The sequence below is a fragment of the Lutzomyia longipalpis genome, chromosome 4 (assembly GCF_024334085.1).
Source record: "Lutzomyia longipalpis isolate SR_M1_2022 chromosome 4, ASM2433408v1".
Classification (NCBI taxonomy): Eukaryota; Metazoa; Arthropoda; class Insecta; order Diptera; family Psychodidae; genus Lutzomyia; species Lutzomyia longipalpis.
Genome location: NC_074710.1, coordinates 8,541,839 through 8,556,551, shown reverse-complemented (window position 1 = coordinate 8,556,551; position 14,713 = coordinate 8,541,839). Strand labels below are relative to the sequence as shown.

At 37.0% G+C, this 14,713-nt stretch overlaps 3 protein-coding genes across 3 annotated transcripts in view; 1 reads left to right on the top strand and 2 right to left on the bottom strand.

Annotated features, from left to right (window-relative positions):
• The window catches only part of LOC129796035 (copper-transporting ATPase 1), a 46,958-nt gene that overhangs the window by 7,694 nt on the left and 24,551 nt on the right, over window positions 1-14,713 (bottom strand). The window contains 1 exon segment of the mRNA XM_055837693.1: window positions 308-1,008. Within this exon segment, the coding sequence (XP_055693668.1) occupies window positions 308-1,008 (701 nt within the window).
• LOC129796257 (SUZ domain-containing protein 1) lies at window positions 3,523-4,606 on the bottom strand. Its single transcript, XM_055838047.1, has 3 exons — window positions 4,396-4,606; window positions 4,004-4,281; window positions 3,523-3,935 (listed from the first exon to the last, which is right to left on the bottom strand). The coding sequence occupies exons 1-3, from the start codon at window positions 4,462-4,464 to the stop codon at window positions 3,803-3,805; spliced, it is 480 nt and encodes a 159-aa protein (XP_055694022.1). The 5' UTR covers window positions 4,465-4,606; the 3' UTR covers window positions 3,523-3,802.
• Window positions 4,620-12,891, top strand: LOC129796131 (ovarian-specific serine/threonine-protein kinase Lok). Its single transcript, XM_055837885.1, has 2 exons — window positions 4,620-4,985; window positions 11,203-12,891. Exons 1-2 carry the CDS (start codon window positions 4,760-4,762, stop codon window positions 12,519-12,521), a joined length of 1,545 nt encoding a protein of 514 aa, XP_055693860.1. The 5' UTR covers window positions 4,620-4,759; the 3' UTR covers window positions 12,522-12,891.

Here is a 14,713-nt window from a genome sequence, read left to right as displayed (position 1 = left end):
CCAGAACGGAAATTCAAAATTCCGCTACATCAAAATCTGCATTGGTATTTCCTCTTTCATTTGCTTTTTACCCCATCAAAATCCATCCAGTAGATCCTGAGAAAAACCTACCTTTGTGTTTTGAGGAAAATCTCAAGATGGCGTCGCATCTAAGATGGCGGAAAGTGATTTTCTTACTCTTCAATAATAAGTCTTTAAATGTGACCAACAATTGAAAACCATGTTTAAGAAAAACCCCAAGAAAAATAAAAACATTTAATTTCACCAGCTCCCAAAAGAGACCCCCCCCTTAAATGATTTTTCTTACAGTTTGAGAAGAAGCGATGAACACACGACTGACACGGAACTAGCTGCCATGGCGGCGGAAGCCATCCACGGTTCGAGAATGAAGCCAAAGGGGCTGAACACCCCAGCAGCCAGGGGAATCCCAAGGAGATTGTACATGCTGGCAAAGAGAAAGTTCAGCCGTATTCGCTTAACAGTCTTCCGCGAGAGATCCAGACACGCCACAACATCCAGCAAATCATTGCGCATCAGCACCACATCAGCTGCCTCAGCAGCCACATCCGTCCCTGCCGCAATGGCAATCCCCACATCAGCTTGTGCCAGGGCTGGGCTATCATTCACCCCATCACCCACCATTGCCACGCGAACACCACTCTCCTGCAATCGCTGAATCTTGGCCACCTTGTGCGACGGCAGCACCTCCGAGAAGACCCTCTGGATGCCCACTTGGCGCGCAATACTCGCCGCTGTGTTCTTATTGTCGCCCGTCAGGAGGATCACCTCCACCCCCATGCGTTTCAGCGTGAAAACCGCCAAATGCGCCTCGGGCTTCACCATATCCGACACCGACACCATGGCCACGAGGCTATTGTTGATGGCACACAGTATTGCCGTGTGCCCCATGGCTTCCTCCTCGGACATTTTTGCCCCCACTTCCGGTGGCACGTGGATTGTATTGCGATGCATCCACTCACGATTGCCAATTAGAACACGATACTCCGACTGTGGCAGGAAGAAAATTCAATTAAATTCAATTCCAATAAAAATATCCTTTTTGGCTTTTTTAGATCTTCCGGAAGTTTGGTGGGATGAAGCTCATCCCTCCAGGAACTTCAGAAAAATAATTAGGAATATCTTTAAGATTTTTTTTTTTTTGAAAAGAAAATATTCAAAAAGTGATTTTTTAAGAGCTTAGAAAACTACAGTACGTGCCATTCGTAACGCAAGCATGAGATTTAAAAAATAATTCTCTTTTAGATGAATCATTTATATATTTTTTATTATTCCTTTTTGAATATTTAAAAAAAAGAATTTGCATTAAAAAATATATTTTAAAATTTTTTTTCGAATCAGTTATTCCCGAGATATTCAATTTCCGGAAAACAACACTTATTTATCCGGAAGGGATAATCTATAAATATGAAAATATTTAAAACAAAAATGATTATAGAGAACATTAAATTTAAGAAAATATTGCAAAATTTAATTTTCTTTTTTACAATTCAACTTCCGGACATCACAACTGAAGTTTCCGGAATAAAACAACAAAATCTCCAGCTGGATCTACACTATCCTTGAAAAGTTCTCGAGCAAGGCAAGAGTTATTCCTTAAGGTAAATTTGAAATGGCTATATCTTCGGCTGTGTATAACCGATTTTCAAAAACTTACTAGTTTTGGAAAGATACTTTCGTGACCTTTCCAAAACATGTAAATTTTCGAAAATCGATCAACCCTTGTTTTCTTGGCAGACATTTTGGAAAACATAGGCGGAAAATTCATTTTTCAGCATTTCATAATTTTTTACTTTGACCTTTTGCGTTTTAGCCACTAGTGCACCGATTTTGATGAATAGAGTATCGTTTGAAAGGTAATTTAATGCCCTTGCTAAATCTAGTAATTTTTTAAAAATCAGTCATGCGGTTCGGTAATGGCATCCATTATAGTGTACCATAAAAATACATTTTTGAGTATATTTTTTTGATTGAAATACAAAAATAAATGATAAAATGTAATTACTTTTAAGATTTTCAAGAATATTCCTCAAGACTATCCTTATTGTTTTCAAGACTATTAAATTCACGATTATTTCCCTTTTAAATTGCAATGAATGATTTTTACGGCAAATATAAGAACTGAGACGAGTAAAAGTCTCTGAAGACGCTATTTAATTAAAGTAAGTCTCAAACGCTTCTAGTAAGGCTATCACCTCTAGGCGTTTTACCCGGAGACTTCGGGTTTCGGGGTATGATTTCCGGGCTGCGGGTTTAGGATGTATTTCTCTGGGTCACACGGTTTTAATTTTTTTTGCTTTAATTTCGGCAGTATCAGAAAACTAAAAAATCGGATATTGAAATATATTCTCTCTCTTTTTTAGCTAAAGGAAAATCGTCTCAAGTCAGATCTGAGTTTTTCAAAACCAGAATAAACCTCTTTTAGCTAGACTAGCTTTTTTTTTACAAACTAGGTTTAAGTTTTTAAAGTCAGTCCTAAGATTTTTAAGCAAGGCCTTTGTTGTAGACTAGACTTAAGTTTTATTAAGATCAGGCTTTAAAGGTTTCAAGGTTAGATCTAGCTGAACTGACTTTGAATGCGTCTTAAAAGTCTAACCTAAAGGAAATAAGGCTCGACTTTAAAAAAATAAGCTTGACCTAATAAACAGCTTAACTTTGTTTTTTTTTTTTTAAGTCAGGCTTTAGTTTTTAAGCCGAACTTACATGCCTGGTTTAAACCTGGTTAAAGTAAGCATGATTTAAGTAAACTTGAGCATGGCTTAAGAAACTTAAGCCGTTTTTTAATAATAAAAAACGTTCTAAACAAAAAAATATATAAAAATTTCTCATTACATATCGAGATCGACGTAATTTTTAGTATTTCGGACACTTGAAAATTAAAGACGGGGGCCGGGGGGTAGGTAAAATCTCCGGGTCAGAATGTAATGTGAGGTGGTAACCCTGAACTCTAGTAAGATTTTTTCACAAGACCCAATCCTTTTGCATTTTTAGTAATTTCAAAAATTTTTTTGAAAAATTTTACAAAATGGCTTCCTTTCATTTTCAAAATGTCCGCCATTTTGAAAAATTTTGGGATATCTTTTTAAATTTGAAATTTTATAAATTTTTTATTTATTTATTAAGAAGCACAATCTTTAATTTAAATAAAAAGAGAATTTATTGACTTTTGTAGCTAAAAAGCTCTCGATTGCAATTTCTCAATATGTTGCTTTACAAATGGAACATTCTGTGTGCAAACTTTTAGAATTATTCGTATTACTAAATCCTCTTTCAAACTAATACAAAATCTAACTCCTTCCCATTCACAAGAGTACTTCTGCCTAATAAATTAGACCAGGAGCAACTAGAGCTCCCCGGAGTGCATTCAAGTGCAAAAGTTTGAGCTGTTTCACCTCCATTTTGCAAATAAATTGATAATCCCCTTCAAAAGGATTAGAAAGTTCCGTTAATGTTAACTTTCCCATCAAATCCCATGAAAATTTCAAAAATAAAAGTAAAAGATTATTTTCATTCCTATAATACTTAATTTATTATTCAAAATAAAAAAAAATAAAGAGAAAAAACTATTTTACAAATATTTTTGTTGTTGTTATACTCGAATAATCTCGCCGTTGCCATTCAAAAAATCAAATAGACACACACATTGTTTCGGGGGACTCGCCACCAGAGGGATGTTTCGTCAAAATAGACTCGATTTGAGGTGCCCCCAAAAGGTAATAAAAAATCTCCTTCCGCTCCGTGTGGCTGAATCATCCGCGTACTGTGGAGGCTTCTTGTGACATTGCTACCGTTTCAGGGTGAATCCGGACGTCCCATCGGGGCCACGGGGTAGTCGAATCAGTCCATCGGGAGTCTTTCCGGACATCATTTGGCGACTTGTTGAGCTCCCACCCTCACTCGTGCGCCTCATCACAGTGCTACGAAGAGATAAAACAATGAAATTCCATCCATTTTGGGGCGCTTTTTCACTTTCATTTGATTTTACTTTTGTTCCTCTTCCGGACTCTTGGCTGCCCCCAAAATCCTCAATCTCGCTTCGGCATACTCCTGTTCACGCTGCTGGAGACTCTTCACAGGTGCCTTGGGGCGATTATCACCCACCCCGCGTCCTTCTGTCTCCTGTGGTCTCTTGAGAATCTTCAGTGTTGGCTCCTGTGGCCCATAGGGGCCAAAATGACTCCGTGGATCATCCTGCAATATCATTGTTCTGCTATTCTTCTCTTTGGAACTATGCTCCCGCATTTTATTTATCTTTGCCGTCAACTGCAAATGTGATTGCATTACAATTAGATTAATTTCTTCCCTTTTGGGGTGCTTCAGAAGCTGCCCAATTTGGCCCACATTTTGCCAGCCAAACATACACTGCAAAAAACACACCTTTTCACTCACTTCCGCTTCATCAATCTCTTCCCAACTATCGAGAACGTCTTCCTGCTTCCTCGACATTACACCTATTTACAATTTCCTCGGAGATTTTCACGATAATTTAGCACATTTTTCACAATTTTTCCCAAACACGTAATTTTCCATCGCCATGTTTGACACCTTCACCCAGTGGCGTACGGGTGAAACCTCAATGAAACTTTAAAAATGTTTCACGCACTTGTCACAATGCACATGTTTCCAAAAGTCGCCGCTAGGTGTTTGAGCGGAGTGTTCGTTTGTAAATTAAACAAAAAAAACTAAAACAACGTGAAAATAAATCATAAAGTGCGCGAAAAAATTGTTATTTTCTCTGTTAATGGTGAAAGGGAGCAACATGCAAGATTCTCAGGCATGTACGCAAACTCAGACGCAATACTACTCCGAATCACAGAACACACAACAGACAATTGTTCAGCGGGTAACAAGAAATCCATGGGGGCGCGTTATTATTCACAAAATGCGCCCCAAAGTGCCCCAACAACATGGCTCAACGCAATCCAGCCTCAATGAATTCCAATCTGTGGGAATTCTATCAGAACACGGTGAGTTTTTGGGGGTATTTTCATAGCCAAAAAAAAAACATTCAACCCGGTTAAATTCTAAACACCGTGAAAAACGGTTCGGTAAAGTTATGCACTAGAAAAAATTTCAATCGGTTTTTTTTACCAAAAATTACCATTCACTCAATTCACGATAAGTTGCTTTGATAGTTAGGTAAATCGTTTGATTACGTTTTAAAAGCCTGTTACGGCTTATTAATGCGATAAAAAGTGAATAAAATCTAAATACGTTAACCCTTTCGAGTTTTTTGATCATACGTAGATCCAAACATTAAAAATTTTGTTTTTCTGTTTGACGTTGGACACGAAAGAGTTAGAACGGTTACAACAGATAAAATAAGATCTTTCTAATCTTAGTTATTTTGGCTTAACACTTGGATGATCAAATATTCTAACCTCAATCTTTGCCTTTAATTTTCTTTAAGAAAGAAAACGTTTATCTAAATTTTCTTTCGATTAATCTAAAGGAAATAATTGAATTTCCTTACACAAAGATATAGAATTTATTACAATTAAGTTAAATTCTGTGACGCTTTAAAAAATAGTCAAATTGGCAGCGATTGCCAGTTTTGTCCTCCAAATGATAAAATGATTGAAATGTATTCAATGATCTAAAACATTGATTTAAGTAGGGGAGGACGGGGTAATTTGGCCACTTTGGCGGTTTTTGGGATATATCAACCAAGTATGGTAGTATGAAGAAAACCAAATAGCCCTATTTTGTAGGAAATTTTCCGGCCTACAACTTCCCCATATAACACTTTTCTCTATCTCGATGAGAAATGGGTGAATTTTCCATTCTCCTGGACCCTTAGCTTAGTGTCCAAATTACCCCGAGCACGGGTAATTTGGACACTTTGGCGCACAAATTATTAAACATGAAAATTTTTGGACAATAAAAAAATTTTATTTTTTCGATTATTTTTTTGGAAGATAGGTTATTTATCTAAGATTCATTTCCAGTAATTTGCCATATAAAAATATTTAACAGAGCCTCAAACTTTAACATTTTCTGAACCATAAACGGGCAAAGTCTAAAAAAGGCCATTTTTCAAATTATCGTAAATTTCTTTTTTTAGATAAAATTTTTTATCCTACTTTGCTTATAATCTGTAAGAAAACATTAAAAGGCACAACCACAATAAATATCTTAAATGTGCGTCGGAAAATGTGCCGGAAAAACTCAAGTGACCAAATTACCCCACTCCAATTTTCCGGATAAAACCATTTCCACAGGAAAATCTGTTTGAGATATCGGAAAATGGATGTCACTATCGTGTGTATGATGGATCAATGACCCTTAATGGCTTAAAAGTTAATTTTTAAGTGTTAAAAATTTTTCGAAAATGACGTACATTCAAAATGCCAAAAGCACTTGAAAAAGTGAAAAAATGATTTTTATCAAATAAAAGAAAATCTAATGATCTGATTTTCCTCAAACTTGGTACGATTGATTATCTCTATGGGGAGTATAAACTGTGGAGAAATGGATTTTCTAGCATTTACCATACTTGAGATATTGCCATAAATGACTTTGCCAAAGTGGCCAAATTACCTCGTCTTCCCCTACTATTTAAATACGTCTAAAAATGGATAATATTTTATTAGTTTTCAAAACTAATTTTGAATCATTTCTCAGACCTGCTGGAGTTCTAGCGATAATCGATTAATTTTCGGCATATTTCAATGTCTGAAGTTGTGCTAAATAAATAATTACGAGCATTCGCATTTTTTTATAGGTATAATAATAATTAATAATAATAATTTATTTATTTCAAACACAAAATAGGGTCATGCCCTCTCACATGTGTGTGGCAGGTGAAAAAAGAAAAAAAAAAAAGAGAAAAAGGGAAAAAAAAATTTACAAAGCAATTTATAAAAAGAGAAGTATACTTCCGAATATTTTAAAAAATTCGCAATAAAAACAATAAATAAAACAATAAGGTTATGTTTTATCGTGAAAAGCAGCACAGTTTAGTGAAATATTTCTCTTCTTGCAAACCTAATTGTTAATCTTGGATAAACAAAAAATAAACGATTAAAATAGTGTCTTAAAACTGACAACCGGATGTAATCAGGTTAAAAGCTAGTCCGGGAAATTTATTCAAATAAAACCGATTTCTTTCTTGAGCGTGAGCGTTAATTTTATTGTTTTAACAAATTTTTAAGAAGAGATTTAAATGAAAACATGAAATTTTTAATTTTTCATGTGTGTCGTGGTAAATTTACCACACGATTCATTTTTGCCAAGTTACTCAAATAATTTTTAAATATTTAACAGTGTAAAATATTCTTTATCAAAACTTCTCTTCGTTTCTTTCTCTACTTCGCAACTTTTTTTTTTATTCTCTGAGTTTTTTTTATCAACTATGTCTTTATCTTTTTCCAAACATTCGACATTCGCAGATTTCTCTTTTGGTCGTTTTTTCTTCCTCGTCACACTCCAATTTCCTGCTCAATATTGCGAATAAAAGACCGCGTTTTAGGCGGTTCAGGTAGAAAATTGTTTGAGTTTTTTTTTGCAAAGAAGTGAAGAACAAAAATGAGGGAAGATCTCATTTTTTTATCTCTCTTTTGCTCATTTCTTTGTGCTCAAGAAGGATCCCAGAGAGACTCAATATCGTAAATTACAGTTCGGCGATTCTTTTTGAGAGTTTTATTGCTTCTCTGTTTTGTTTTTATGTTAAAACTTCTTCTAAAAAAATATTAGAATAGTTTTTTGTAGAAAGTCAATTATTAATTTATTGATTTGTTAATAAGGTTATTTTAATGACTTTAACCGATATAAAAATCGAATAGTATTTTTTTACGCCATGTGTAAAAAAATAATCATAATAATAATTTACCCGGCTGGACAAATTTTTTTTTAATGAGTTTAGCGTTCTTTTTTAATTTCTTTTTTGAGTCCCATATAATGTTTTAATTAATTTCCATCAGTTGAGAGCTTGAGAGTATTAAAGTGCCCACTGACAGTTTATTTTTCAGGATTAAATTAGGGTTAAGAGTTCATTCGCTAAAATAATAAATTCCAAAAATTATTTACATATTTTTGCAGTGAAAAAGATGAAAGAAAGTATTTATTCAATAAATAGAAATTGTCTAAAATCGTTTTAAAAATATAAAAGAACTATGGGTCAGCTGGGTTAACTTTTTCTACGGCCTATTTATTACACATCACGTAAAAGTCTTTAAATAATTCGCCAAAGTAAACTCCTAAAGTAATCTAAAATCGCAACAAAGATATCAGCGAACTGGGTCAGCTGGGTTAATTTTTTCTACGCTAATTTGACTATTTATTACACATCGCGTAAAAACTACTATTTCATTTTATTTTAATTATTATACTCTGAAATGTTTTTTTACGCAAGATGTAATAAAATAATGTCTTCTTTCTTCTTCTTTAAATGGCTTGAGACTGGTTTCCTACGGGAATTGATCCAGTCTCACGTCCCATTAAGGGACTCGGCCTTCTTCAACAGCGCTCTCCATCCTTGGCGATCCCTCGCCAACCTCCGGCCCAGATCAGCAACGCCCAATCTTTCAAGATCCTCAGCCACTACGTCTTCCCATTCCTTTCTGGGCCTGCCTCTCACACCTGGCCCCATCAGGTTTAGGTTCAGTAGCTTCTTGGGCATTCTTTCGGCCGACATCCTGTGGGCATGGCCTAGCCAGCGTAGTCTTGACGCCCGGATTGAGGCTGTTATGAGCGGTTTTTTGTAGAGGTCTTCAAGCTCATCATTTGTCCTTATGCGAAACAAATTTTCACCTTCAACCTCCACTCTCACCGGCCCATATATCCGTCTCAAGATGCGCCTCTCAAAGGTTTCAAGTGCTCTTTCATCTGAGCGCCTTAGCGGCACTACTTCCAGGCCATACGTGACAATCGGTTTCACGATGACCTGGTATATTTTAACCTTTGTTGACCACGAGACGCACCTCGACCGGAAAATAGAGGAGAGTGCAAACGTGCACCTGCTTCCCGCTGCTATTCTCTCCTTCACCTCAAATCCTACGTCATTCTCATCCGTTAGTGTGGAACCTAGGTATTTGAAGGCTCTCACCACTTCGAATTCCTGATTCCCAATGCGTAAATTCTGGCGCCATCTAGCTGCTTCTTTTCCGGTGACCATGTACTTGGTTTTCTGCTCATTTACTTTGAGCCCCATTTCTGCTGCAGATGCGCTAAATTCAACAAAAGTCTCCTTCACACGCTCCGCACGCCGACCAATTATGTCAATATCGTCTGCAAAAGCAAACAATTGCGTGGAGTGTCTATGTATGAATGCATCTTTCCTATATCCCGACTTCTTTACCGCATAATGTAGCGCGAGGTTAAATAGTGTAGGAGAGAGAGTGTCTCCCTGCCGAAGCCCAGAGACCACGTCAAAGCTCCCAGACCTCACCCCCGCTACTTTCACCTGAGATTTTGATTGAGAAATGGTCATCCTAATCAAGCTAACCAACTTGGATGGGATTTCCATATCTCTTAAGGCCCGCCACAGGCTGCTCCTTTTGATGGTATCATAGGCCTGCCGAAAATCAATAAAGAGTTGGTGCATTGTGAAGCCCCGCCTCCAAAATTTTTCCAGTACTTGACGTACACTAAAAAGCTGGTCAGTTGTAGATCTCCCAGGACGAAAGCCCGCCTGGTACTCTCCAACCAATTCCTCCGCGTACGGAGCCAGCCTGTTCAAGATGATCCTTGACAGGACTTTGTATACTGTGTCCTGAAGCGAAATGCCCCTGTAATTCGCGCAGTCCAGCCGGTCTCCCTTCTTGTATATTGGGACAATAACAGCCACGTTCCAGTCATCCGGCATCTTCCCTGTCACCCAGATTTTACGGATTAATCCGTAGATGCGTTTGTGAAGCTCATCTCCACCATACTTCACCAGCTCCGCAGGAATGTTGTCTTCCCCGGGTGCTTTATGGTTTTTCAGGCTTTGAATCGCCTTCACTACATCCTCCAGGGTCGGGGGTTCCACCTCTCGACCATCTGCAACCATATCTTCCTCGTCTTGCACTACTGGTTCATCGCCAGCATTCAGCAAAACTTGGAAGTATTCTTCCCAGCGCTTGACAATGTCTGTATCTTGCGTAATAAAATAATGTCTACCTACATATAATATTTAATCCGGCTGGTCTATAGTTAGCTTAAATAAATCATGACATTCCCATCGGAACATTCTTGATATTTTTTATACTCTAAAATTGTATTTAACGTGAAAAGTAATAAAATACTTTGAGTGCTGTCGAAAAAATACCTGGCTGGTCCATAGTTTGGAAGAAATCATTTTTTACGTTACTGAGGAAAAGATCTAGATCGTTATAATACTTAAAAATTGTATTATACGAAAATGTAATAAAATAATCAGCTTGAAAAGAATTACCCGGCTGGTCTATAAATTGCTAAAATTTCTTTTTAGATCCAGATTATTTTATTGACACATTCAGAGTCCGTTCTTTCGGGAATTTTTTTGTGTACTACATGTAATAAATTCTTGAAATTGTCAAAATTGTTAACCCGGCTGGCCTACATGTATGCTAATAATGTATGTGTTTTGGATAAGCTCGAAAACTCTTATTTCTAGGCGAAATAAAGCAAAATGAAGTGTTTAGAAAATTTCCTGACTTCCGGAAATCCTCCTGATTTAAATTTATAAAAAAATGTGTTAATTACTTCATGTTTTCTCTACTTAATTATCAAAATTTTATGTAATTAAACTTATAACAATCATTACCAGCTGGGTAGGAGTTCAGCAAGCGCTTTAAGACAATTTTTATAGCGTAAAAAATGAGGATATACTAGTAAAACGTCTTAGGGCATCTAAGACACTTAAGTCATCCTTCTTGCTTTATCATATTTTTTTACGCCACAAATTCGTAATAAAATTCGAGTAATTAATACACAACTGATAATTTTCTTTCAAAATATTTTTTCTACAAATAAAAAAATGTCTAAAATCGCAGCAAAAATATCAGGGAACTATGGGTCAGCTGGGTTGACTTTTTCTACACTACAGTGACTATTTATTACACATCGCGTAAAAAAATACTATTTCATTTTATTTTAATTATTTTTATTCTTTTAAATCATCCTTCTTGCTTTTTTAAAATTTTTTACGCCACAAAGTAATGAAATCCGTGTAATTTAATGACTGATAGATTTTTCTTTGCAATTTTCTTTTTTTCTGTGTAGATTTGTGCGAAGAGGAGTGGACATGTGGACGTTTGAGTGAAGCCCACTTTACGCTTTCAAAGAATGAAATGCCCGAAGGGGAAATTTTAAAATTGAGCAAAATCCAATTTATCATTCGACGCAATTTGAGTCATCCCCTCAATCCGCCCATCATTGAGGACAAATCCACAAATGGTACCTTTGTGGGGCTGTCCCGCGTGGGGAAGGGACGTTGCAGGGTGCTCCGGAATAAGGATAGTATTTCGATTTTAATGCCAAAATTCACATTGTTCACTTTTATTGATCTCCACGTGAACTGTACGCTGGAGCTGCCACCGGAGATTGCACAGCAGTACTATGTTGGTCCGAAATTGGGTGCTGGTGGCTGTGGGGAGGTGACCAAAGTCTTCCGGGTGCGCTGCTGTACGCCATTTGCGATGAAAATCGTGAAAAAGTGTCGCTTTACGGAGAATTTTGGGCAATCAGGGGCAACGGCGAATACAGCCACGAGGATTCTCAATGAGATTGAAATTCTCAAGAAACTCCAACATCCGTGCGTGATTGAGATGCACGATATTGTTGATCGTCCGGATGCTGTTTATATTTTTCTGGAGCTGATGAATGGTGGGGATTTGTGTCATCGTATCACGTCGGACCCGAAGAAGTATCTCACGGAGGAAATTTCACGACTTTACTTCCTGCAGACGTGCTATGCTGTGGAGTATTTGCACAGGAATAAGATAACCCATCGTGACCTGAAGCCAGACAACATTCTCCTGGCAAGCAATGAAATGGTGACCCTTGTCAAGGTGACGGATTTTGGGTTGAGTAAATTCGTTCAGACGGATTCCGTGATGAAGACAATGTGTGGGACACCGCAATACGTGGCGCCGGAAGTGCTGAAACCCCATACGGGTGCCTACACGGAAAAGGTGGACATTTGGAGTTTGGGCGTGTTGCTCTATACAACACTCTGCGGGGATTTTCCCTTCATCACGCGCAATGGGCGACGACAAGCGAACTTGGGGGCACGCTTCCGGAGACTCACAGAAGCCGCCAAGACTGTTGTCTACGACTGCCTCCGGACGGAGGTGGATAAACGCCCGGCTGTGAGTAAACTCCTCACGTACAAATGGCTCACGCATCCGGGAACAATTGCACAAGCAAAGCAACTAATGCACACTCACGCACAACGCACGCCACGACGCGCATCCCGCGATGAAACCACTGAGAATGTGAGTCAATTTCACGCAACTGTGGCCACAACACCCGTCCACCAACTCTCCGATTCGCAATTTATGGAACCACCTGCCAAGAGAATTCGCATTGAGTACTCCTGACTCCCACCAAAAAGCCACCATCAAAAACAAACCCTTTGTGATCACACAGACACCATTCCCACAACCAGGAGGAATGCCATCATCCTCCCACTTCTTTCATGGCTCCTTTTTCTTACACTGCTGACGATGAATTTATTATTTTTAATATAATTTCTCTTTTTTTTTCTTTTCACTAAAAATTTTTTAACAAAAATCTCAAAGTTTGAGGTCAGACTACTAAGTTTTTCCCTTTTGAAAACATCTTCTTGTGGAGATAACAAACGTGATGAGAATGTGCCTTGTTTTTTCGTGTAAAATATTTATGAGATTTCTTTCTCACAGAATGTTCTTAAGTTTTGAAATGTTTAAAAAGAAAATAAACCTGTAAAAATAATGATTTGTTGGTTTTTCTTTTCTCACTTAAAAAAAGAGATATTTTTAAGATTAATTTGCAACATTTGCAAGGAAAAAGTCAATCATAACGCGTCCAGTTATAAGAGTTGGTATACCACAACGCGGATGGGTCAGTCTATGCGTTGTAATTTAATTTGTGAGTAGTATTAGAATAGGCAAAGCCAATTTTTTGTAAAATTTAGCAATTTGATACATTAAAATGCTTATATCTTAAGTTCTATTAGACCTACAGAAATTTCTTGACTAGTTCTGGAAAGGTATTGAAATAAGCTATAATCTTACATATTTTTCGATACATTTCAAGGTCACCTCCAGAACACAAAATGGCGGATTTTTGTTCAACAAAAACAGTTTTTTGCACTTTTCGTCCTGAAGGAATGGTTCTAGAGGTTTTTGATGTTCTAGAAAGTTGTAGATAATTGCAAAACCTTTAATTTGATACTAAGTTGAGCCAAATCGGACAAGCCGTTCAAGAGATATGGCTCTTAGAACTTTTCAAATTCAAGAATTTTTCAAATGGCTATATCTTCTAAACGGCGACATAGATTTTCTTCATTTTTGGACTGATGAAAGATATTAAGTCAGGCTACAACATATCAAAATTTAAAAGATTTGCCTAATGGGGATTCGGAGATATTGCCCCTTAAAGTTAGGCAATTTTTGTTTTTGTTTTTAGCGCCTCTTGCGGATGTTTTAGAAACTTGAAGTGTTCTAAACAGTTGTAGGGCTTCTCAATACCTTTCATTTGATACTAAGATGGTCAAAATCAGTCAAGCCGTTCTCGAGATATATCGAAAAAACACTTTTTGCTTTAGGCCGCCATATTTGCTAAACCGCTTGACCGATTTTGAAGTATGAATTGTTGATGAAAACGTCTTACTGAGCTCTACAACATACAAAAATTTCAGACCTCTAGCTATAAAGGAAGTGGTTGACGCTATTTCAAAATGGCGGACGGCGGCCATCTTGGATTTCGAAAATGCGAAAAAATGAAATTTTACACCCACATTTCTATAGAAAACTTCAAACCGGAAGTCTTTATCTGTTACCGTTCTTGACATATAAGGCAAAGTTTGGGCGACCGGCAGGCCGGCCGGATCAAAAATTTTCGACCACCATTTTCGTAATGTGGGAAGTCTAAAACGTGCTCATACCAAGTTTGAGCCCGATCTGAGGTGGTCGGTTTTTCCGACGATTACAATACTTGGTATGCCACGATTGTGGTATACCAACTAATTGCCGAACAATTGCCTGTATTGTGGAGTAAAGAAAAGGGGTAAGTATAGGGGTAACTGGGGTAAAATGGTGAATCAGAAAAAAAAACAAATTCAATATCTCATGAAATACATTGTCCTATTCATTCTCATTCAGTTAACAGGTGCTTTTTTACACCTCTTAATAGTCCAAGAAAGTTTTAGTTATGTACAAAAAATAGGGGAAACTGGGGTAATTTTTGGGAGATAATTTTTCCTGAGTTCCGTGGAAATATATGAGATTTCCCATAACACATATATTTTAGGGAATTTTCCGGGCTACAACTTTGTCTCAGACAATTCTTTTCTATCTCAACGGGAAAATGAATTTTCAGGCCATTTTCACTTTCACCGTTTTGCCCCAACCTTGGGGTAAAATAGTTAATTGCGTTTTTTTGTTCTCTAATCTTAATTTAATGAAATTATTTGAGCTAGACACTATAATATCTATTGAGAATGAGAGATTTGTGTACTACCAGTTAAAACATTTTTTTTTAAAGAAAATAAAAATTGGAACATATTTTTTATTGAAAAATTCAGCAATAG

Coding starts and splice junctions, on each gene's coding strand:
- LOC129796257 (XM_055838047.1), bottom strand. CDS start 4,464: ATGTCGAGGAAGCAGGAAGACGTTCTCGATAGTTGGGAAGAGATTGAT. Junction 4,282..4,395: donor AAGCGGAAGTGAGTGAAAAG/GTGTGTTTTTTG, acceptor TCACATTTGCAG/TTGACGGCAAAGATAAATAA. Junction 3,936..4,003: donor AGTCCGGAAGAGGAACAAAA/GTAAAATCAAAT, acceptor ATCTCTTCGTAG/CACTGTGATGAGGCGCACGA.
- LOC129796131 (XM_055837885.1), top strand. CDS start 4,760: ATGGTGAAAGGGAGCAACATGCAAGATTCTCAGGCATGTACGCAAACT. Junction 4,986..11,202: donor GGGAATTCTATCAGAACACG/GTGAGTTTTTGG, acceptor TTTTCTGTGTAG/ATTTGTGCGAAGAGGAGTGG.